At 42.1% G+C, this 25214-nt stretch overlaps 2 protein-coding genes across 2 annotated transcripts; both read left to right on the top strand.

Moving 5' to 3' along the window:
* The first annotated feature begins 1798 nt into the window (after positions 1-1798).
* LOC125591983 lies at positions 1799-2815 on the top strand. Its single transcript, XM_048766941.1, has one exon. It carries the CDS (start codon positions 1799-1801, stop codon positions 2813-2815), a length of 1017 nt encoding a protein of 338 aa, XP_048622898.1.
* A 5534-nt stretch (positions 2816-8349) lies between these two features.
* On the top strand, positions 8350-9607 carry LOC106379934 (precursor of CEP9-like). The gene has a single exon (XM_013819781.3). It carries the CDS (start codon positions 8437-8439, stop codon positions 9166-9168), a length of 732 nt encoding a protein of 243 aa, XP_013675235.2. The 5' UTR covers positions 8350-8436; the 3' UTR covers positions 9169-9607.
* The last annotated feature ends 15607 nt before the right edge of the window (positions 9608-25214 follow it).

Genomic DNA, 25214 nt, shown 5'->3' with positions numbered 1-25214 from the left:
AGACTAGCGAACGTACCGACATCTTTCGTGGCCTAGGATCTAACCTGTTGTTCACGCTCAAATGCGAATTCGGAAATAAGACCTCTTTGTTCTCTTTTCGCTCTTTTACGATTTATTACTTTTGACTCTTTTATATTGATTGTGTTGTGCGTGGTCCAGTAGATAACCGGGACTTCAGGGAAGGCTAGGTTAGCTTGGCTTTCCTCCGATTAACAAATCTTGACGGTGTGAATTTCAGTTCCCACAGTTTGGCGCTAGAAGGAGGGGGGGGGATACAGATCTATCTCTCACGCAACCGCGCACGCTCAGTCAGGTATGACGATCGGCGCTGACAAAGACAAGCAAACGCACGACGGGACTTCCGTCAATGCCAACGCTGAACTTCAGCTGGAAACGTATCCACGGTCACTACGAACGCCGTGATACTGGACCAGATGAAAGAAATGTTCGCCTCCGCTCAGAAAAAGTCGGACGAACAAGGAAAGCTCGTGGCCTCTCTCGCAAAACAGGTAGAAACCTTAATGGCGAAGGCCAAGAGTAAAACCCCACGCGGGGCCACAAGAGCTCGCAGCGGCAGAAGACTCGATTTCGAGACTCCGAGCGATCGGGCCACACGGGCAGACAAGGATTCTTCAGGTCAGAACCCTGACAGAACAGTCCCGCCAGGCGCACAACCGACTGCGGAGAACCTTCCACCTCCCGCCGGGAGCAACGAAGGAGGCGATTTCGAGCGGATCGATCTGGACATAAGCGACCAGTCCGATCACTCGGACATAGGTGCCAACGTCCATCCGAGAAGAACGCGAAACCAGTCCGCTCGGCAAGACGCGTCGTTCGAAAAGCCCATGATAGAGGAAGAAGAAAACCTCTATTGGGTAGAGCAGGAAGAACTGGCCGAGAATCAGGCTCGAATCCACCGCAGCCAACGCCGACAGTCTCGCAAGGCTACTAGAAATCCTGATGTGATCCATGATCTCCGCGAGTACATCGCAAAAACTGCGGCAGAAGTCAAGGCGGTAAAGTCGCAGATTCACCACGCGACAAGCGCTGCACCCGAGATCAACAGACTTCTTGAGGATCCTGGGACGATCAAAATTCCCGTCTACGATGGCATCACCTACCCGAAAGCGCATCTGTAGTCTTTCCAGATCGCGATGGGAAGGTGCAAACTCAAGGAACGCGAACGAGACGCTGGTTACTGCCTCCTCTTCGTCGAAAACCTCAAAGGAGCCGCGCTCGAATGGTTTTCTTGTCTGAAACGAAACTCCATCGGAAGTTTCCGTCAGCTCGGCTCGGAGTTTCTCAAACAGTATTCCATGTTCATGGACAGGGAAACCTCAGACGTCGACCTTTGGAGTCTATCTCAAAGAGAAGACGAACCACTCAGTGAATTCATGAACAGGTTCAAGCTGGTAATGGCAAGAGTCACTGGAATCATCGACAAAGTGGCAGTCGACGCTTTGCGGAAAACTCTCTGGTACAGGTCGAAACTCCGGCAATTGATATCCCTTGAAAAACCGAGAACAATCCAGGACGCTCTTCACAAGGCAACAGACTTCATCATGATGGAAGAAGAGATGAAGTCCTCTCCCAGAAGTACAACCCGCAGAAGACGTCCGCGAGAAGGAAAAACCCTCGCAACGACAGGTATGTCCACCACGAGGGAGAAGATCTCCAGGGCGAGCATAATTACGCTATCAACTCCGAACAGGGAAAGACTTCCGAAAATACCTGGACCAGGAACCAGTTCAAGAATAATTCCTACTGCGAGTACCACCAGACCAGAGGTCATTCCACTATGAACTGCAAGGTTCTCGGCGCAAGGCTTGCTTCGAAACTCCTCGCCGGCAAAATTTCGAAGGTCACATGCATAAAAGACCTCCTTCTGGATTCCGATCGCCCTCCCAAAACTGATAAAGAGTCTCCCGAAAATGACACGCGCAAAAATCAGTCGGGCGAGAAACGCGAAAGGAGGCAGGATGACCGAGGAAACGACAGCAACCGTCGAAGGGTGAGCATGATCATCGGGGGATCGCAATTCTATGGCGATTCGATCTCGTCGATCAACGCTTATGGACGGAAGGCTGAGACGAGTTCAAGCTGGCTGGCTCGGTCCCCAACTGACGACAGCGCTAATGATACGATCGTTTTCGAAGAGCGGGAAACCATCGGAATCAACAAACCTCACTGCGACCCATTGGTTATCGATCTGGTAATCCGAGACCTGGAAGTGGGAAGGATCCTTATCGACACGGGAAGCACAGTCAACGTCGTCTTCCGCAATACCCTCCGGAGGATGAACATCGAACTCGGAGAAGTCGTCCCGGAACCAAAACCTCTCACCGGTTTCTCAGGTGCAACGTCAATGACCCTCGGATCAATCAAACTCCCAGTGATAGCTAAAGAGGTGACTAAAATCATTGACTTCGCGGTAGTCGATAACCCGTCCATCTACAATGTCATCATGGGAACTTTTTGGATCAATGCCATGAAAGCGGTACCGTCGACTTACCACCTTGGCATCAAGTTCCCAACTCCAAACGGAACAGCGGTAATCTGGGGATGCCAGAAACAGTCTAGGCTCTGCTTCTTAGCCGAGCATAAACTACGACAAACTCGGAACACCCCCGGGGTCAACCTGAAGCGGGCTAAGAAACCTCAAAACGCTCCCGAGAGCTCCATAAAAAGTGATCCAGAATCACCCGACCAGGCAACGACTCCAAACAGCGACATAGTCCCCGAGTCCATCGCCTTGCCAGAGGACATCCCGACTCCTGAAACGGTCGTCGATCCAACTGAAGCCCCAACGGCTTAAGTAACTGGAACGATCCCATCAAGCGAGTAGGAACACCCGCAGCAACAAGCAGAACTACGAGATGGCTTGATCCTCGAAAGAGGTACGTAGGCAGCTTGTCATATCGACAAGTTCAGCTATCCCCCTTGTTAAAAAGGGGTGGGTGGGTATGTATACTCGTATACTCCCACAAAGTCCGAAATATCCATGAATGTACTCGATATTTTTGAAACTTTTTCAATAAATTCTACCTTCTTCCGATCTTACAATTCACTTGCAATAAGTCACAATAATCTAAGGTTGGCCTAAGAAACGCCCAAGATAAGGGCATACCGTCCAAGCAGTCCTTGGACGAAGACTAATTCCTACATAACTCACACATACTCATGGTCAAGCAAGACCGGGAAAACGCATCTTCTATAAAAACGAAGATCGTAGCCATCTCACAGCAAAAGACATATCTTCGAGAAAGCGACACGTTGCAAATATTTCTCGAAAGATATTATCCAAATACACAGTCCATTCGTGACTCTAAAATACAAAATGCCCGTCGATTTGCCCCGACGGACAAGTCCAAAACGTTTTCTATAAAAGAACTCGTAGTCAAACCTTTCATAAAAACTAAAGGTTCTCTTACATCCGACAAGGATACCATAGCGCGCTATACAAGAAAATCCGAAATTTTGGTCAGCACACCAGACGTTCTCTGGAGAGTGCTCGATTCTTCCCACACAAGTCATATAAGCCGGCGCCCAGTCTCAGACTTTAATCAGAAAGAATCAGGTAGAAATCGCCAACGGGCAAAACGAAAGCTGATTAGTCGTCGCATAGCCTTAGAGCCGAAAGTAAACCCAGGTCTTGCCCTAAACCAGTCCTACTGGTCCATTAACATCAGAAGGCATGATATCGAAACTGATACGAGATCTTAAAACATGTCTCATCGTCCACGTCTAAAACGCTCACGAAACTTCGTAAAACTCCTAAACGTTTTCGAATACCCTCGAAAGAGCAAACGAACGGAAAGACAAATTAAGAGTTAAGATACAAAGTGACTACTCGTGTCTTTCTCTCGACACTTGGCAGAAGTATAAACTAAAACCCATAGAATGCTAAAAGAACATTCGTTATATATAAAGAGGCCGCAGAGCGGCTGGGATTCGAAGCCACCAACGGCCAGTCCCGCATACATAGTCAAATGAACTTGCAAGGCCATAGCACACTGAAATAACAAACGGCCACACTCGGCCTAAAACACCACACGAAATCTTGAGATAAAGGCAAAAGGAAAGCAATCCCGACGACCTTCAGAGATCAAGGTCAAGATACCCGGACATCGAGACTCCAAATGAGTCTGCAGGCTGATCTACTTCTCCTCCCTCGTCCGCAGCATCGGCTCCCGCTTCCGTCGCGTCCTACGAAACTTTGATGGGTTCCCAAAGCACTCAGATCCTCCCCTCGATTGGAGGAACCATCGACTCGGCCTGCGCGATCCCATCCATGAGGCCCGGCATCTCAGCAACCTCGGAGAGAAAAGAGAAATCAGCGTTCTGCGACTTCCAAAGGGTACCAACCGAACCATAGCATTCGCGGAAGTCACCCACGTAGTCTTGAGCGTCCTTGAAACTCCTGAACTCAGCATCAAACAATGTAGCTCTCCTCGCTAACTCAGCAGCAATCGTCCTCCTCCCTTTCCTCTCCGCACGAATGAGAGATCGGGAATGGGACTCAGCCTGCCTGTGCTACCTTTCCGCAACCTCGTTCTGAAAACAGACGAATTTCCTCTCGATCTCTTCGGCCTTGAAGTGCGAAAGACGCGCCACTCTGAAACTTCCGTCAAGCGTTGAATTAAAGATCCGCATTCCCTACACGAATCAAGGGTCAAACATGGAAGCAACAAACGAAGACTCGCAAAAAAAATAATTTTTCAGAGGCTAAAACCTCGTTGATCAACCGAGAACCTTACGCGACCACTTCTCTCCTCGACGCTTCATCCAGTGATGCTGGAATAGTAAAACCGGGAGGAAGGTTGGCAAAGAAGTAGATCGGAAGAGGAGCCTCGCTGGTTCCACTCCCATCACCCGGGCCGAAACCCGAGTTCCATCCGGGTAGCGGAAGATCTTCTGAGAGAAAGTTTCTGTCTTCGAGAGCGATTCCCTTGTCCTTTCGGGGCCTAACTCTCTCCTTCTGATCGGGAACAGAGTCGGGGTGTGGCTCGTCCATGTCCGATGCACGTAAAGGTCGGGAGATTCCTCCCGATCAGTAGAGCGCCACTGCATTCCGGATCCTGTCTAGGGTGAAGGAATCCCAAAAGAACGGACCATTGGGGAGAAGATCGCGCTTAGCAAACAGGTCCCTGGGGATCGCGGGGAGGATATTGTTCGCTACAAAAAAAAATGCGTTAGATACCTCCGAGTATCTATACGAACCAAATTTCCAACCATCGTACCATGATGAAAGTTTCATTTGCCACGGAACAAGGGGAGACAGTTCTCCTCGACGGATGCGCCATCGATTCGAACATAGAGAAAACGCTCGAACCATCCCTTGGCATTTGAAGTACGCCCATGGATTATCGACATATGTCTCTTAGGAGCCATGCGGTATGAGTAGTCAATCGAGGTCTTTCGTGTCGACCATAGCCCTTCAAAGTCATCGGGGCTGAGGTCCATTCCGAGCTCGTAGCTCAGGATCAACACGCCAAGAAAGTTCTGCAACGCCGCAACGTTTAGCTGACTGATCGACAGCTCAAAACGGTCGAGTGCGCGGACGATGGCCTCAGGAATCGGGAACCACATGCGACAACGTGTCAGGAAAGCTTCATAGCATGTGAAGAGTCCCTCCGGGGGATCCTCCGCACTCTCCCCATGCACCGAAACTCGAAATACAACCCCGCTCGGAACTCTGTAAAACTCCCGAAGGGTCTTAAGATAGGCGGGAGAGGTCCTGCTCGGAAGGGTAGGATCAAGCTGCGTCGCGGGTCTTGTGGGATAGAAGACTTCGGGCGGAGGAGTTATCGAACCGCACAAAGCGTCCCAGTACGCTTCCTTCTCTTCTTGCTCGACCTCGAATTCCTCTTTGGGAACAATCTCCTCATTGGTACAAGGATTGCCAAAAGAAGATTGAGGGAAAGTCTTTTTCTTAGAGGATCTCTTTCTTGAAGTCATTTTTTGAAAGACAAAAACTTTGACACAAAGGTAAAGAGAGAGAGGATAAGAGAAATTTCTACCTTGGAGAAATTTTCTTGTGAAGAGAAGTTAAGGAAGACTTTGAAAAAAACTTACTCCACCTATATAGGAAAAAATGGTACTATTCATTCTCGGACTTTCGGCAAACGATTACGTCTAATTCCATCAAAACAAGTCATACCGCAAGCTAGGACCTCACACCCATGTCCGCGGATCCTAGCTTGCTGGGGGGCTAACTGTTGGGGTCAAAACCGGTCACGACGGAATCAATGCCTGAAAGTTCCCAGAAAACCAACTCTCGATTGATCCTTGAAAACTAGACATTCCCGGAAAACGGATAATCAAGTAGTTTTTCGCGGATGCGAACCGAGGAATGTCGAGAAGAGGATCAGTCTGGATGAGGTCTTGATCGTAAGCGAGGACCGTCTCAACCGAGGTCATCTCTTCCTTGGGCGAGGACGACCCGCACCAAGGGCGAGGACGACCCGCGCTGAGGTCACCTCGCCCATGGGCGAGGACGACCCGCGCCGAGGTCACCTCTGCCATGGGCGAGGACGACCCGCACCGAGGTCACCTCGCCCATGGGCGAGGACGACCCGCGCCGAGGTCACCTCGCCCATGGGCGAGGACGACCCGCACTGAGGTCATCTCCCCCATGGGCGAGGACGACTCGCACCGAGGTCATCGCACCCATGGGCGAGGACCGACCTCCTGTCCCAAAACCGTGCATCCTCGTCTAAGTTCCCGTAACACAATCCTCGGGCCCTTGGACACAATACCCATGTCTCGTCTCGCTTATGATTATCAAAGAAAGACTTCGGGAAAAGTTATAAAAACTTGGTTGTCGAAATGGATTCCTGCCTGCCGTATAAAACGGCTATGGTTAGCTTGAACACCAGTTGCCTTAACTATACGGGGAATTGGAATCCTTTCGGAAAAACCAACGGCTGTTTCTTAGGAAAAATCGTAAAAATGTCTAAGTTCCAAAACGGCCCAAAAGGGGTCTGAACCGCGGCTAAACGGCCCACTTACGATTTTAGAACATGATTGAGCCTAAGGCTGATATGACGGTCTATTTTTTATTCGCAGAGAAAGATAAATGTCAAGTTTCCGAAGATAATCATGAAGGGTGACGAAAAATGGAAAAGGCCGTCTCGCGACGAATCCGGCCCAGGAAAAGGTGCAAATCGACCTAGAGAGAGTATATAAGGTGGGCTTAAGGCAAGGAGCAAGAGAGAGCTTTCTCAGAGCAAACTTAATACTTAGAGCAATTTAGGCATTTTTCCGTTTTTTCTATCGAGCTGCGACTCGACTAGGTTAGAACTTAGGTGGCTAGACTAGCGAACGTACCGACAGCTCTCGTGGCCTAGGATCTTACCTGTTGTTCACGCTCAAACGCGAATTCGGAAATAAGACATTTTTGTTCTCTTTTCGCTCTTTTACGATTTATTACTTTCGACTCTTTCATATTGATTGTGTTGTGCGTGGCCCAGCAGATAACTGGGACCCTCAGGGAAGGCTAGGTTAACTTGGCTTTCCTCCGATTAACAAATCTCGACGGTGTGAATTCCGGTTCTGAACTTTTATATTTGGCTTTTGAAAATTTTCTGTAGAATCCTCATTTATAGGTTCCCCATTTAAAAACCATATATATATATATATACATATATATATATGTGTGTGTGTGTTTTCATATGGTATATAAAAATATTAAGTGTAAAAGAAAAAAACTGACTAAAGAGTTTTACTTATAGCTAGAGATGATAGTAAAATATTTGGTGGATTCTATATTATTATGACTTGAATATGAATATAATTTTTTATGATAAAATATATGATTTTTTAAAATAATTTTTTTGTATTTATTCTCTTATTGCCCTCTCTTTAGATGAGGGAGGTATAGGATACAGTTTTGAGCAAAGTTTTCAAAATCTCAGGTACAGTTCTAGTTGACATCATAACGATTGCATCTATATTGTCTTATTGTCCTCTCTTTAGGCACTGACTACATTTTTGTAGGAAAAAAAATTATGGAGGTGATAAATAGAGAGTATGATATTATTTTCACAATTTGAGAGAGGATTCGATTGTGACATTCAAAATTTCGAACATTACATATTTTAGCTACATTTGCATGTGACTGAATATATTTGAACGTTTTGTTTTTCATTTTAAAACAGAAACCTTCAAAAAATTTAAGACGGTCTTGGTATAATTACATGAACACTTTGTAGTGTAAATCACTATTCTTAAATAAATAAATAGACGGTCCAAAATCAATCAATGTTGTCACTGTCCACACATTTTAAATTCAACGAATGGCAACATAAACAATCTCATGGCCTTATAAATACAACACCTTTGGGGCATTCTTACTTCAGACCCAAACACAAGTATTACTCATATATACAAACTCATAAACCTGAGCTCTAAATTCCTTTAAAACAAGAAGGAAACATGAAGCTATTCGCTCTCATTTTGAGAACTATTATCATATCGATAATATTTGATCAAGCACCGATCACCACTGAAGCAAGAAAGTTGAGGAAAACAACCGGCCAAGATCATTTCAAAGCTGGATCTACAGATGAGTTTGTGCCTACTTCTCCAGGAAACAGTCCTGGTTTGGGACATAAAAGAGGTAATGCAAATGTTGAAGGGTTCCAAGATGACATCAAACCCACGGAAGGAAGAAAAGTTCAAAAAACCAGCGGCCAAGATCATTTCAAAACCGGAATTGCAGACGATTTCGCACCTACTTCTCCAGGAAGCAGTCCCGGGATAGGGCATAAGAAAGGACATGCAAATGTTAAAGGGGTTGAAGATAACTTCAAGCCCACGCAAGGAAGAATGCTGCAGAAAACGAACGGTCAGTCTCATTTCAAAACCGGATTGACTGACGATTTCGCACCTACTTCTCCGGGACACAGTCCTGGGATGGGCCACAAGAAAGGGAGTGCAAATGTTGAAGGGCTTAAAGATAACTTCGAGCCCACGGAAGAAAGAAAATCGCCAAAAATGGACGGTCAAGATCATTTTAAAACCGGAACTACGGAGGACTTCGCACCTACTACTCCAGGAAACAGTCCCGGTATGGGTCATAAGAAAGGAGATGACTTCAAGCCTACGACACCAGGACATAGCCCCGGAGTTGGTCATGCCATCAAGAACGATGAGCCTAAAACTTAATAGCTGCTAGCTTCATTTAATACATTACACTACTATATGCATTTTTGAAATTATTTTATAATATATACACATTTGTAATATTTAATGATGGATTCATAATTCCAAATCAAGAATAAACTAGGGATAATTTTTGTTTCGACTTATCAATAATAAAACTGTTTTGTAACATCCGAACTCTTGATGTTGTATGAGTTTGTATGTTGATATTGTTTGTTGGTTCTGATTTTTAATCGTACTTGTTATACCGTAATGGTGACCGTTCGACCAATTTGAGTTCACATTGGATTTTTGGGTTTAGTTTGGTAGGTTACATTCGAATTTATATATGTTTGGGTTTGACTAATAATATTTGAGGTTCGGATAGTTTTTATAAATTTTAAGATATATTCTAGATCCAAATTCATTTCGGTTTGGTTAATAATAATTCGGAGTCATTACATAAAACATCAAAATAAATATGACATTGAATAATTTAATTACTTATTTAAGCTATAAATACTATTTTGGGTACTTCTCAGATATTCGGGTTTGTATTTTTGTTCGGATATTTGGGTATCCCAGCTTAAACTCGGATTCGTATAAAATTCATAACCTAAAATACTGCATTCATGATCCATTAAGATATTTTTACATATCATATCAGATTAAGTCATAAATGCTCTTATTTGCCAACATGAATTAGATATATAATCCGAAGTACGTAAGAATGAGCGAGTACTGCTGATTGCAAATATATTCTGAAGTATTTAACTGTAGAAGATATTTTGTACGTCCGTATTTGTTTCGATAGGGTCAAAACAAAGCTAGAATAAATGGGTTGCTCAAAAAAAAAAAGCTAGAATAAATGGAAGGTCTACAGATTTCCAAATTTAGCTATTTTGGCGCTTTTCACCTTTTTTTTTTCTGACATCGCGCTTTTCACTATTAAAACATTTTTGTTTTTGAGAAAACAACACACTGAGCCCTGGCCTAACTAATTTCTACAACTTTCAGTTGTTTTGTTGATTTGTTGCCGTGGCTGAGAAGTTGGTGCATCCTATATCAATACTTGTACATATACAACATTTTTGTTTTTGATTTAGTGATCTTCTAAATAACGAAATTATGAAAATATGCAGTTTTTTTTCATTAGCCGAAGAGTTAGTGTGTCAACAAAAGAACAACCTTTTTGTACCAGAGTCAATAAATTATCAGACGATTAATCAGCGATGACCCCATGCAACCTTACGGGGTTTTATTTTACTCTTATTAATCATCATTATTTAACAAGTTGGTCTATTGGAGCATCTCCGATTTAAAATTCCATTTTTTCTTCCAAATAGAATAAAAGTGAAAATAGAGTAAAATTGCTTCAGTCCTACTCTATTTTCTACTCCATAATGGAGTGATGAACAAACAAAAAATAGATTACTCTATTTATGGAGTAAATTTCATTATGAAGTGAAATATGAAGTTGGACTAGAGCATTCCTTACTCCATATTTACTTTTACTCCATTTTAGAGGAAAAAATGGAGTAGAGATGGAGATGCCCTTAAAACGTTTGTACAGGAACCTCACTGTGGAGGAGATCTGATAAAGCACATCTTGAAAAAGCATCATAACTATAAGAGCATGATTAATCCGTGGTCTTAATTTAGAATTTTTAACTCATGATTTGACATTTTTTTATTTATTTTTTAATTTTTTTACATTTTCCGGCTAAGAACCGACTCTTATATCTCTTATTTAAGAGACAGTTTTTAGATTTTCTTAGTTAAAAGTTAAGAAACGGTTCTTAGCCAAAATTAAGAACCTCATCCTAAGAACCCGGGTTAATCATGGTCCTATAACTATAATAGTGTAAAACATAAATTTAAAAGTAGCATATCATTATTATGTTCTTGTAGTGCACCAAGAAGCCTAATTAGAATTCGTACACATATACGAATATTCTTCTTATTTCGACGGCTGTTGTTAATTTGGTCGCTAAAGACAGAGTAGAGTATGTGACAGCAACGAAAGCATAATGACGCCGTTGTCACGTGGACGTTTGGTTGAACTATAAAAAAAAATGAGTAAACTAATTTACCAACTTGTTCTAAATTAATTGATGGATGTCCATAATCGGTCCGGTCTATAACCGGTCCGGTCTATAACCGGTCCATACATTTAGAGAAAGACGACTCAACTCTAGAGAGAGAGAGGCGGCCACGGCATGGAGAGAGAGAGAGGCGGCTTACTTTAGTTAGAGAAAAAGAAACCTTATTTCCTTTTCCTTTTATGTTTATGATTTGTAATCTTTCTTATTCTTGTATTTCCATTTATCTCTCTTGTAACCCTTATATAAAGGGAACACTTATTCATTAATAATATACAGAATCTTACAGCTCTAAATCCTAAGTTTTACAATACGTTATCAGCACGATAGTTTCTAAACTCCATGAGCCAAAATCGCAAAACCCTTAAACCCTAAACTAGCCGGCGATCCATCTAACCCTAATCCGATCGCACCTAAACCCTAACCCGATCACGTCCCGTTCGTTCCAGCAAGCATTCCCGTCTCAGCCCCATCCGATCTCAGCCCCATCCGATCTCAGCTCAGACGACCCCATCCGTTCTCAGCTTGCATCCCGGACAGCTACAGCTCGCGTTCCCCGATCAGCCAGCTCGCGACCCGATAGGAAGCAGCATGCTCGCGTTCCCGATCAGAAGCGTCCCGTTCCAGCTCACGCCTCAGCACACGACCGTTCCAGCTCGTTCCAGCTCGCGTCCAGCTCGCGTCCGATCGTCCAGCTCGAGGTTCTCTTGGTGGTCCGGTTCTACAATCTTCAAAACCTAAAGGTAATTCGAATTCTGAAAACATGAAATCGAATCTGGTTGATTGTAAAGAATGAAACCCTAAAATATAATCTCTAAGATGAAAACCATAGGATAATAGATCAAAACCCTAGATGAGTAAATCGAAGCTCTAAAAGTTCGATGAGTAAATCGAAGCTCTATAAGTTCGATCCCCAAACCCTAAAAACGAGATTGATCCATTGATCAATTAAAATCAGAACCTTAAAGGTTTTGAATCTCAAATCAAATCCCTTTGATCAAAGATCAAAATTTTCAAAAAACCCTAAAACCCTAAAATTGAAAAATCGATTTTTATTGTTTAAAATTGAATCTTGATTGATTGATTGATCACCTAGAACTATTGATTAAGATTGTTTAAACTTGAATCTGAATGAATTGAGATTACTTGACTTGTTTAAACTGAAACCCTAATAACCTAGTCTAGATTATTTTGAAATCGAATTTAAATTGTGGCCGTGAGGCCTTGTTGCATTCTAGGTTAATTCTTCTAGATCTGATCATACTCGTGGCCGTGTGGCCTTGTTGCATTCATACCATAACTTGATCACATTGATTGATTGCAATTACACTTAGAACTTTAGGAATGACATTGAATCAAATTAAATAGCCGTGTGGCTTGTTCTTTTGCTTGGCCGAGTGTTTGTCTGTTTTGATTGCATCATGTATGACCTGATAGAAACCATGTTAGGATTGCAATTACATAAAAAACTAAATGCATAAGAGTGAACCGAATGCATCCATAGCCGTGTGGCTTAACTTGGCCGTGCGGCTTACTCATTGGCCGTAAGGCATAGATCTTGGCCGTGAGGCATTGTTTGATTGTTTGAACCTAAAACTCTAATCGTTTAAACTTAAAAACTATTACTAAAGATCTAAAATATTAATCTATGATTTCAGATGTCGAAAATAAACAACCTTGATTTCGCTGCCCTTAATCTATCTGGAGACAATTACCTTCAGTGGGCGCTCGATGCTAAGATCATCTTGAAATCCAAGGGTCTCGGTGAATGTATCACTGAGAACAGTAATCCTAATGAGAAGGATCGTTACAGAGCCATCATGATCATTCGTCATCATCTAGCTGAGAGTCTCAAAGATCAATATCTAACCATTGAGAATCCACTAGATCTTTGGAACGAATTGAAATCGAGATATGATCACCAGAGAACGGTGATCTTACCTAAGGCTCGGTCTGATTGGAGAGATCTAAGAATCCAAGACTATAAGTCCGTGGACGAGTACAACTCAGCCATGTTTAAGATCGTTTCAAAATTGAAACTGTGTGGTGAAATTATTATGGATGAGGATATGCTTGAGAAAACCTTTTCCACTTTCCACATAAGCAATGTGTTGTTACAACAACAGTACTGTGAGAAAGATTTTAAGACCTATGCTGATCTTATTTCTTGTCTCTTGCTTGCTGAGCAGAATAATGAGTTATTAATGAGAAACAGTGATATGAGACCTGTTGGCTCAGCAGCACCACTTGAAGCACACACCACTGAGGACAATAAAGAGTCCCACCATGTCCAAAGAAACGACTATCATGGCCGTGGTCGAGGAAGTAGAAACGGACGTGGCCGTGGCCGAAGTTCCTTTGGCCACATATGAGGGAATCAGAATGGACGAGATTATGGATGTGATTGTGGCTCATTTGGAAGAGGCCATGGTCGCGGCCGTGGATCTTCGTTCAAACCTCAACACTCGACCAACTCAAGTAAATCAGTGTGCCATAGATGTGGTATGGGCAATCATTGGGCTAAGACTTGTAGGACTCCCAAGCATCTAGTTGATCTCTATCAAGAGAGTTTGAAAGGGAAGAATCCTGAAGCCCACATGATCTATCAAGACAATGAAAAAGACTTCGATCATGAGAAGGACGATCTTATGGATTATGAAACTTCAGATTGTCTTAAAGACTAAAGTATGATTTCGATATTATAATCGGAAATTTTGTGTTCTGTGTTTTGGTGTTTTAATTTCTATGTTGTCTTTTATTTTGAACTTGTTTTAAAGACCTATAAAAAAATAAAAGTTTCCTTTATATATGAAGTCTCTAAGTAGCATCCTTTTGAATCTTGTTTTAGAAATGAACGAGAACAAGGATGTACTCGTTGTGGACAGTGGATCAAGCCACACGATCTTAAAAGATAAGAGATACTTCATAAACCTAACTCTGAAAACCGCCACCATCTCCACCATTGCGGGTATTGCTAGTCTCATAGAGGGGCACGACCAGGCCAATATCCTGTTGCCTATGGGTACACATCTTGAGATATCAGATGCCTTGTATTCACCCAACTCTAAGAGAAGTCTATTAAGATTTAAAGACATTCGATTGAATGACTATCATATTGAAACCAAGGGCGAATGACACAAAGAGTTCCTCCAGATCATTGATCTCGCCCAAGGTCATAAGAAAGTCTTAGAATACATACCCGCACTATCTACTGGTCTTTACCATACTAAAGTCAGTATGATCGAGGCCAATGCCACTTTTAACAAAGAGGCAATCGACAACTTCACTTTATGGCACGACCGGCTTGGCCATCCCGGTTCGACCATGATGCGTAAACTGATCCTGAACTCAAACGGCCATTCCCTTAAAGAGAAACGAATCATCCCTAAGCCCCTATCTTGTGTTGCTTGTTCCCAAGGGAAACTCATTTCTAGGCCATCACCAGTTAAAGTCACTAAAGAGACAATAAACTTTCTGGAAAGGATTCAAGGAGATATCTGTGGACCAATTCACCCACCTTGTGGGACATTTCGATATTTCGTGGTCATCATTGATGCGTCCACTAGATGGTCGCATGTCTGTCTCCTATCATCCCGAAACCAAGCATTTTCTAGGTTGCTTGCTCAGATAATTCGATTACGAGCCCATTTTCCAGATTTTCTTTTAAAGACTATACGTCTAGACAATGCTGGTGAGTTCACTTTCCAAGCATTTAATGATTATTGTATGTCCATGGGGGTAAGTGTGGAACACTCCGTGGCACATGTACATACACAGAACGGCTTGGCCGAATCATTTATAAAACGCATACAGCTCATAGCTCGACCATTACTCATGAGGTCGAGACTTCCGGTCTCAGCGTGGGGACACGCTGTCCTTCATGCGGCCGAGCTCATACGCATCAGGCCATCCAGTGAACACAAGTATTCCCCATTAAAATTACTTACGGGTCATGAGCCAGACGTATCCCATCTTAGGATATTCAGCTGTGCCGTTTATGTTCCAATAGCTCCACCACAGAGAACAAAGATGGGACCTCAAAGGAGGATGGAGATATATGTTGGATTTGATTCCCCCACGATTTTAAAGTATCTCGAGCCAACTACAAGTGATTTATTTAAGGCCAGATACGCGGATTGTCATTTTAATGAATCCGAACTTCCAACATTTGGGGGAGATAGCAGTAAAATGGTAAAAGAAATCTCATGGAATCAAACATCCATAACTTGGCAAGATCCTCGAACTCAAGAATGTGATCTAGAAGTTCAAAAGATCATTCATTTACAAAAGCTAGCTAATCAATTGCCAGATTCCTTTGCTGACCCGAAAAAATGACAAAGTCATATATACCAGCTGCTAATGCACCAATAAGAATTGATGTTCAAGAAGGACACAATCAAGTTGCTACAGAGTCTAGACAACATGTGAAACGTGGTAGACCAATAGGTTCCAAAGATAAGAACCCTCGGAAAACAAAGAAAGGTGCAGAAAATGAAACCAAGGTTCATAAGACACCAGACATGGCCGCGGCCGATCCAGCCCGTGATGTGGCCGGCCCTGATGTGCCAAAAAATGATTCTTGGGACGCCAAGATTCATGGTACTGATGGTGCAGATAATAATGAGATCTCAATAAACTATGTCTTGTCTGGGAAACAGTGGAACATAAAACATGTCGACATGGATGATATATTTGCTTATGAAGTAGCACTTGAACTTATGAATAATGAGGATTATGAACCCACGTCTATATATGAATGCATGCAACGACCAGATTGGCTTAAATGGAAAGAAGCCATAAACGTGGAGTTAGAATCACTGAGAAAAAGAGGTGTATTTGGTCCAATAATCCGGATACCTCATGATATCAAACCAGTGGGATACAAATGGGTCTTTGTGAGAAAGAGAATTGAGAAAGGCGAAGTTGTGAGATACAAAGCACGACTTGTTGCACAAAGATTCTCACAGAGACCTGGAATAGACTATGAGGAGACATACTCCCCTGTGGTGGATGCTACGACCTTCAGATTCCTAATGAGTCTGGCCGTGAGAGAAGGTCTAGATTTACGGTTAATGGATGTTGTAACCGCATACCTATATGGTCCACTGGATAATGAAATTTACATGAAAGTCTCAGAAGGTATCGAATTGAAAAACAAAGAGAGTTCTCGAGAACAACATTGTATTAAGTTGAATAAATCTTTTTATGGACTGAAACAATCCGGACGGATGTGGTACAATAGACTCAGTGAGTACCTAGTAAAAGAGGGATATAGAAATGACCCTATCAGTCCATTTATTTTCATTAAGAAATTCGAAAATCAAGGGTTCGTGATCATAGCAGTATATGTTGATGATCTGAACATCCTTGGAACCTCTGGAGAGATTTCCCAAACGGTTGAATACCTTAAGAAAGAATTTGAGATGAAAGATCTCGGGAAAACAAAATTCTGTTTGGGGTTACAACTTGAGTACAAAAATGATGGTATCCTTGTGCATCAAATGGCATATACAGAAAATGTACTAAAGAGGTTTAATATGGCCGATTGCCATCCTCTGACCAGTCCCATGGTCGTGAGATCTCTCGGTCTGGACACTGATCCATTTCGTCCCAAAATGGACGATGAAGATGTCCTAGGTCCCTAAATGCCATATCTCAGTGCCATAGGAGCTTTAATGTACTTGGCAACTCACACACGACCTGATATAGCCTTTGCCATGAACCTACTATCTAGGTTTAGCTCCTGTCCGACCCAGAGGCACTGGAATGGGATCAAACACGTTCTTCGTTACCTGCAAGGAACGAAAGACTTGGGTCTATATTATACTAACCATAACAAAGATGGTTTAGTTGGCTTTGCTGATGCAGGATATCTATCAGATCCACATCATGCTCGATCACAGACATGATATGTCTTTACACATGGAGGTACAGCCATTTCATGGCGTTCCATGAAACAAACCATCGCGGCCACTTCATCTAATCACTCGGAAATCTTGGCCATACATGAGGCCAGCCGCGAGTGTGTTTGGTTGAGGTCGATGACCCAACACGTCCGAGCTGATTGCGGGATGTCCGAGGACAAAGAGCCAACCGTGATGTATGAGAACAATGCTGCGTGCATTACTCACCTCAAGGACGGTTACATAAAAGGTGATAGGACGAAGCACATATTGCCTAAGTTCTTATTTACTCACGAGCTTCAGAAAGCCGGTGAGGTCCAGGTCGTCCAAGTACGATCAAGTGACAATTCAGCTGACCTATTCACCAAAGCACTTCCTACCTGCACGTTCAAGAAGCTCACGCATCAGATTCGGATGCGTAGGCTAAAAGACCTCCACTGAGGTTCATATCAGGGGGAGTAGTACGTGTTGTACTCTTTTTCCTTCATCATGGTTTTGTCCTCTTTTTCCTTCATCATGGTTTTGTCCCACTAGGTTTTCCTGATAAGGTCTTAATGAGGCAACATTAAGCGTATTACAATTCATGTATGGTTATGGCTTCCAAGGGAGAGTGTTATAAATCAATTGATGGATGTCCATACACTTAGAGAGAGAGACAGCCCAACCTTAGAGAGAGAGAGGCGGCTTACTTTAGTTAGAGAAAAAAAAAACCCTATTTCCTTTTCCCTTTATGTTTATGATTTGTAATCTTTCATATTCTTGTATTTCCATTTATCTCTCTTGTAACCCTTATATAAAAAGAACACTTATTCATTAATAATATACAGAAACTTACAGCTCTAAATCCTAAGTTTCACAACACAACTTTCTTTTCTTTTCTTCTTTATTGTTATTTCTCCTCTTTTTCTTTCTGAATATTATCGGGAGAGACTCCTATTAAAATTTTAAACTAACTTGTGAATGGCTTTTTAATACTAATCAATAGATGAGTGACATGTGCTAAACCAGTTTCTCAAAAAATTGTTAAGAGTATCTTAAACAAGAACGATTTTCTTTTACATTTAGTTTTACATTTTCATCTTTTTGCTCAATTCTTCATTTTCTGTTATTTATATTTCCAAGAGACTCACTAAAATGCACTGATGCGTTTGCCCTTATTTTCCTTTCCCTTTTCGGGCTTCTCTGACGTTAACATTATAGAAGAATACTTAGGTTTACTCCTACGGTGAATGGTTAAATTCACCACACTCTTCATAACCAATCAAAGTGCCATATATGAATAATTAAAAAAAGCAATAAAAATAAAAAAATAGCTGAAAAAAAACAACACCGACATTAATTAACGCCGTCTAAAAACCTAAACTCTAAAGCCATAAATCCTAAATCCGAAATACTAAACCATAAATCTCAACCCTAAAATCTAAACCCTAAATCGTTAACCTTAAACCCAAACTCTAAACAATAAACCTTAAATCCTAAAATCTAAACCCTAAACCCAAAACTCTAAACAATAAACCTTAAAATCTAAACCCTAAATCCTAAACCCTAAACTCAAATCCTAAACTCATAACCCAAAACTTTAAATCTTAAACCCTAAACCCAAACCTCTAAACTGTAAACACATATGCTAGTTAATAAGATTAAGTTTTACGGTTTAGAGGTTTGGGTTTAGGGTTTATGATTTAGGGTTTGGGTTTAAGATTTAAAGTTTTGGGTTTAGGGTTTAGAATTTAGGGTTTATGATTTAGGGTTTGAGTTTAAGATTTAAAGTTTTGGGTTTAGGGTTTAGGCTTTAGGGTTTAGATTTTAGGATTTAGGGTTTAGGGTTTAGAGTTTTGAGTTTAGGCTTTAGGATTTAGGGTTTATTATGTAGAGTTTGAGTTTAGGGTTTAAGATTTAGGGTTTAGATTTTAGGATTGGAGTGTATGGTTTAGTGTTTTGGATTTAGAGTTTATGGTTTTAGAATTTAGGTTTTTAGAATTTAGAATTTTGCAGATGGCGCTAATTAATGTCGGTGTTGTTTTTTTTCCAGCTATTTAATTTTTATTTTTATTGTCTTTTTAAAGTATTCTTAGATGGCATTTTGGTTGGTTACGAAGAGTGTGGTGAATTTAACCATTCACCGTAGAGGTGAACCTAAGTATTGTTCAACATTATACAATCAGTACAAGAAAACATCGATATTCTGACGGACATTCCGACGGAAAATGAAATCCTCGGAATATACCGAGGAATTTCCGAGGAAACACAAAATTGGGTTTCCTCGGAATTTCTTCGGAATATACCGATGGAATTCCGAGGAAACTACAGTCCGTCGGAATATTCCGAGGAAATTCCGAGGAAAACTGTGTTCCTTGGAAAAAACCGATGAATTCCGAGGAAATATTATAGCCGTTGGGGGATTTTACAAAATTCCGAGGAAATTCCGACGAACTAGTTTTGTCTGTCGGAATTCCGTCGAAATTTCCTCGGTATGTCGGCAGGATTTAAACTATAAATACAAGCACTCCTCTTCCTCTTCATTCACTTCATATCTTCATCCTCCCTCTTACTCTATTTACACACGAATTTGATTCATAAAAAATATGTCTTCTTCAAATTATTTTCGTTCTTGGATCGATCGACCTCATTTGGATCCGAACACGAGATTGCTTACGGAAGAATACCAACGAGGTATAACTGAATTCATGGGGTTAGTTCACCGACAACCGGAAGCAAAAACAGGTATGTTAAGATGTCCTTGCTCTAATTGTAAAAATAGAAAGGTTATTAAAGAGTGGGATGTTTGGACTCATCTATATTTGAGTGGGTTTACACGAAGTTACAAAATTTGGTATCATCATGGGGAAACTGATTATGAACATGGTAGTACTAGTGAACCTCAGCCAGCGGTTAGATTAGAAGAACCAATTAGAACGGATGTAGATTATGGTGTAGGTACTGAGCAGATGGTAAATGATCATTTTAGAGGGGAAGATTTACCCAATGCAGAAGCTAGGAGATTTTATGATATGTTGGATGCTGGAAAGCAACCATTGTACGAAGGTTGCAGAGATGGTCATTCAGCTTTATCATCTGCTACAAGATTGATGGGCATTAAAACAGATTATAATTTGGCTGAAGACTGTGTGGATGCGATTGCTGATTTTGTAAAAGGTATTCTACCCGAGGATAATGTAGCTCCTGGTTCATACTACGAGGTTCAGAAACTCGTAGCTGGTCTTGGTTTATCGTATCAGGTAATAGATGTATGCAGCGACAACTGCATGATTTATTGGAGGGCGGATGAACAGCGGGTTACATGCAAATTTTGTGGAAAGCCTCGTTATAAAGATACGAGTGGAAGAGTTCCAGTGCCATATAAAAGGATGTGGTATTTACCTTTGACGGAAAGGTTGCAGAGGTTGTATCTGTCTGAACGCACAGCGCAACCAATGAGATGGCATGCGGAGCACTCAACAGATGGTGAGATCAGACATCCTTCAGATGCAAAAGCGTGGAAGCATTTCCAATCAAAGTATCCCGACTTTGCGTATGAGAGAAGAAATGTCTACCTTGGATTATGTACTGATGGTTTCAGTCCGTTTGGCAAGAGTGGAAGACAGTATTCTCTATGGCCCGTCATTCTTACACCATACAACCTCCCCCCAAACTTGTGCTTGCGACGAGAGTTTTTGTTTCTCTCGATTCTCGTTCCCGGACCAGAGCATCCTAAGAGATCACTTGATGTGTTTCTTCAGCCACTAATATATGAGTTGCAACAACTATGGGCTCAAGGTGCTGAAACATACGATGTTTCGTGTAAAGAAAACTTTCAAATGCGGGCAGTACTAATGTGGACAATAAGTGATTTTCCAGCATATGGTATGTTGTCTGGATGGACAACGCATGGAAGGCTATCATGTCCATATTGTCAAGATAACACTGATGCTTTCCAACTAAAGCACGGAAGGAAAACGTGTTGGTTTGACTGTCACAGGAGATTCCTACCACCTGATCATCCATATCGTAGGAGTAGGAATTTGTTTACGAAGAACAAGAGGGTGTTTGACAGTCCACCTCCGGAAATTTGTGGGAAAGATTTGAAGATACAACTAAGAGATTTTGGTGCAGAAAGGACGCCAGAAGTCGGTGGACATGAGCGTTTTCCGGTAGATGCTGTTGGAGAACTACATAACTGGCACAAAAAAGTATTTTCTGGGATCTGCCATACTGGGAGGATCATCTGCTAAGGCATAATTTAGATGTCATGCATATTGAGAAGAACTTTTTTGACAATCTCATGAACACGATCCTTAATGTTCAAGGTAAAACAAAGGATAATTTGAAGTCAAGACTGGATTTAGTCGATATATGTGCTCGTTCAGAACTTCATGTTGATGAGAATGGTAGGGCTCCTTTTCCCATATACCGACTTGATGCAGCGGGAAAAGATGCGTTCTTTGATTGGATTTCAAACGATGTGGAATTTCCAGACGGTTACGCATCAAATTTGCGTAACTGTATCGACAGAAAGGAAGGAAAGTTTACTGGCTTGAAAAGCCACGATTGCCATGTAATGATGCAGCGCCTCCTTCCGTTCGCCTTCAAGGAACTATTACCACGAAATGTTCATGAAGCAATTGCAGGGATAAGTGGTTTCTTCCGCGATTTATGCACGAGATCAGTGACTCTTGAAGGTATTGAAAATTTGAAGACTAACATAGCCGTGATTCAGTGCAACCTTGAGAAGATATTTCCTCCCTCATTTTTTGATGTTATGGAGCATCTTGTTATTCACCTGGCAAGAGAATTGGAACTTGGTGGTCCTGTGCAGTATAGATGGATGTATCTGTATGAGCGGTATATGTTCCATTTGAAGAAGATGGTGAAAAATTTAAGTAGGGTGGAAGGTTCTATAGTCGCACAGATGATCAATGAAGAAACTTCAAACTTTGCCGAGTACTACTTTCCAGCAGAAGTTCAGACCAAAAACAGAAGACCTGCTCGGCATGATGATAGAGGCGAACGGGCAACATATCATGTTACGGTTCCAGACATTTTCACAGACGTTGGACGACTTAGCGGAAAACCAAAGGACCGTCGACTTACTGAGCAGGAGCGCAGTCATTTGCAAACATATTTGCTCACCAACTGCGAAGACGTTCTTCAATATGAGAGGTAAATAAATGAGCTTACAAATTTTTATTTTAACAAGTTGAAATTTAAATCTTAATTAATTACATTATTGTCATCATATACAGGATTTTCATGGCAGAAAAGCGGTTCGAGTATAGATACGCCACAGAGGACGAACTAGAAGAAATGAAGCAGAGAGAATTTACTGGATGGATGTTTACTTATGTGAGTGCTTTAAACAAATTAAAATATATTTTATCACATATTTATACTAATTCACATTTATTGATATAATATATATATATGTGCTATTAATAGGTGTCTGCTGGTTTGGCCAGAGGTGAAACATTTGACGATTGGATACGTGAGATGGTCGTTGGACCAAACTTTGTTGTGAAGTCATATCCGAGATTTTGTACTCGAGGATATGCATTCACAACTCAGAAGAGGAGACGTTCGAGTACGACTTATGATGCTGGCGTTTGTTCTGCATCAGGAGATGATGTATACTACGGACACATACATGAGATTTTGGAAATCAAGTATTTGGGCATGGTTGGATTGCGCTGTACTGTTTTCTATTGTGATTGGCACGACAACACCCCAGATCGAGGTGTGAGAACAGATGCATTTGGTGTTACATCAGTAAATTCGAGGCGAAAGCTGCAATATTATGATCCTTTCATTCTTGCTTCCCAGGCCGATCAGGTAATTAAATGTTAATTATTCAGAATGATTCATCATCATGTGTATTAATTTATAATTTTTCTAAATGTTACAGGTTTGTTATATCAAGTACCCCCGGGTAAGGAACAGAGATGATCCATGGGTTACTGTTACAAGACTCAACCCGAGAGGCCGAGTTCAGGGAAGTTCTGAGCTGGAAGACCCACTACAACCAAGCACATCCGGCAACTGTAGTGCAGCAGAAGATTTAGCTGGAGTTGGCCTTGTAGTCGATTTAACCGACTTTGGAGAGGAAGCCGTCGTTCACGTAGAGGATGAACCAGTGATTGGAGAGTTTCACCAAGATCCAGATTCAGATTCATCTGGTGATGATGACTCGGAAACAGACTACCATTGAACTTTTTTTTTTTTTTTTAAGAAATACCGAGGAAATTCCGAGGAACACTTGATATAACCTCTTTCCTCGGATAATAGTTATTTGGTTTATCTAGCAAGGCAAAGCTGAATACGAATTAAAAGCTACACAAAACACAACCAAATAAAACAAAGAAACCATGTAAAAGAAATACGAACTCATAATTAAGAAACCTAAAAAAAAACTCAGTTCAAAATTAACAGAAAATAAGACCATAAAACGTTAGAATAGAAAAGAAAATAAAATAGCCGGTGATAGCTCCTACTCCTCGTCTCCTGCTCCAGATGTTCCTGCATCGTTGGGTCTCTTGGACCTCTTTCTTACCCTGTGTGTACCACTCGAACCCGAACCAGAGCTGGATGGAGAGTTGTCCCGATGAACTACATCATCCTTTTGGCAACGACACGGCCTGATACGTGAAATGGCAGCCCAGATCTTGTGTAGCATGTCGTTGTTTGTCTTTATGCTCTGATCTCTCCAATGTTGTTGCTGGCGCGAAGTGGCGTTCGGTGGAAGCTCTTGCAGCTTGTACTGGCTGGAGTCTGATGGGAGTAGCTGATGGGGTTGTGAATCATCTGGAATGGCTTGTGCAGCCTCATCTTGTCCTTCTTCATCAACCACGCCCTTGCCTTTGGTCTGATATTTTGGCGTGAAGAAGGATGGCTTGTCTACTAGTGCGGTAGCAGGGGGTAGGAACTCAACTGCAGCCTCTGAAAGTAGAGCAGTCAGGCCGATCTGAGGCAGGTGGCAGTAGAGTGTTTTCTTCGCTCGGTCCTGGAATACGTAGACGTAAGGACCATCCCGATGGATCCTCGAGTGGGGACCAGCTATGAACTCCTTACTTACTAGAGAAATGACATCCAGGTAGTTCCAAGCAATGTTGTTCGATCTGTCCAGTGCTACCTGCTGGTTCTCGCAGTCTACACCCACATGTCTAAGGATCCGAGTAATCACTGCACCAAATCCACATGCATTGCTCTTGGATTTGGTTACTTTCCCCTTGTATCCTGCTAAGTTTGCGGCCAGCACCGCTCCCATGTTGAAGGCAGTAGCAGGTGGGAATGTAGAGTTTCCAAATGCCGGTAGCAAATGCCTCACACCTTGGTACAGGAGGCACAACTCCCATTGCGTGACTGATGCGGCTGTGGTTGTCCCGTATAGCAATGAGCCAATGAGGCGTGTGGCATATCTCAGTACTGGGCTCCGGATAAGTGACTCCTTTGCCTGAGAAGATCTATAAACCCCTGTGCCAATCGTTTCCCAGAAGTTCAACAGCTCTGAAGTCCAATAAAGACCAGATGTCCTCTCCCCTGCACTCAATCCAAATAGTCCGCAGAGGTCTGTGAAAGATACCTCATAGTATACTTTCTGCACTACGAATGCCAGAAAACCTTCCTGATGGCTATCATCGGGACGGGTGACGTATGCGGATGCTATGAACTGGCGTACCAACTCCGGATAAGTGGGTTCGTTGAGGTTGCATAGTTGGCCTAGACCCATGTTCTGGAACAGTCCTTCAATGTCTGCTTTGATTCCCAATATTGTCATCGTCTCAGGACATGCTAGTTGTGTAGCCGGAACGGCTACCTTCTTCATGTTGTTGTAGTGGGTGGTATCAGACTTATCCCACTTCTTTGGCCTTTGCTTCTCCAGCTGAGACGAACCCTCTTCTTGTGTGTTTTTCTTTGCTGATGTTTTCGTGCGCTTCATTCTCTACAAAATAGAATCATTGCTCTCAACATGGTTATAATCAATTAAGAACTCAAAGCAACATGAAAATGAAAAGCGAAATCGAGTTGTGATAAAAAAAAACAAATTGAAAAAAATTCTCAATCCCTAAATCAT

This window comes from Brassica napus, chromosome C8 (assembly GCF_020379485.1).
Source record: "Brassica napus cultivar Da-Ae chromosome C8, Da-Ae, whole genome shotgun sequence".
Lineage (NCBI taxonomy): Eukaryota > Viridiplantae > Streptophyta > Magnoliopsida > Brassicales > Brassicaceae > Brassica > Brassica napus.
Note: the sequence above shows the minus strand (reverse complement) of the source record. Positions and strands in the feature narration are given on the sequence as shown.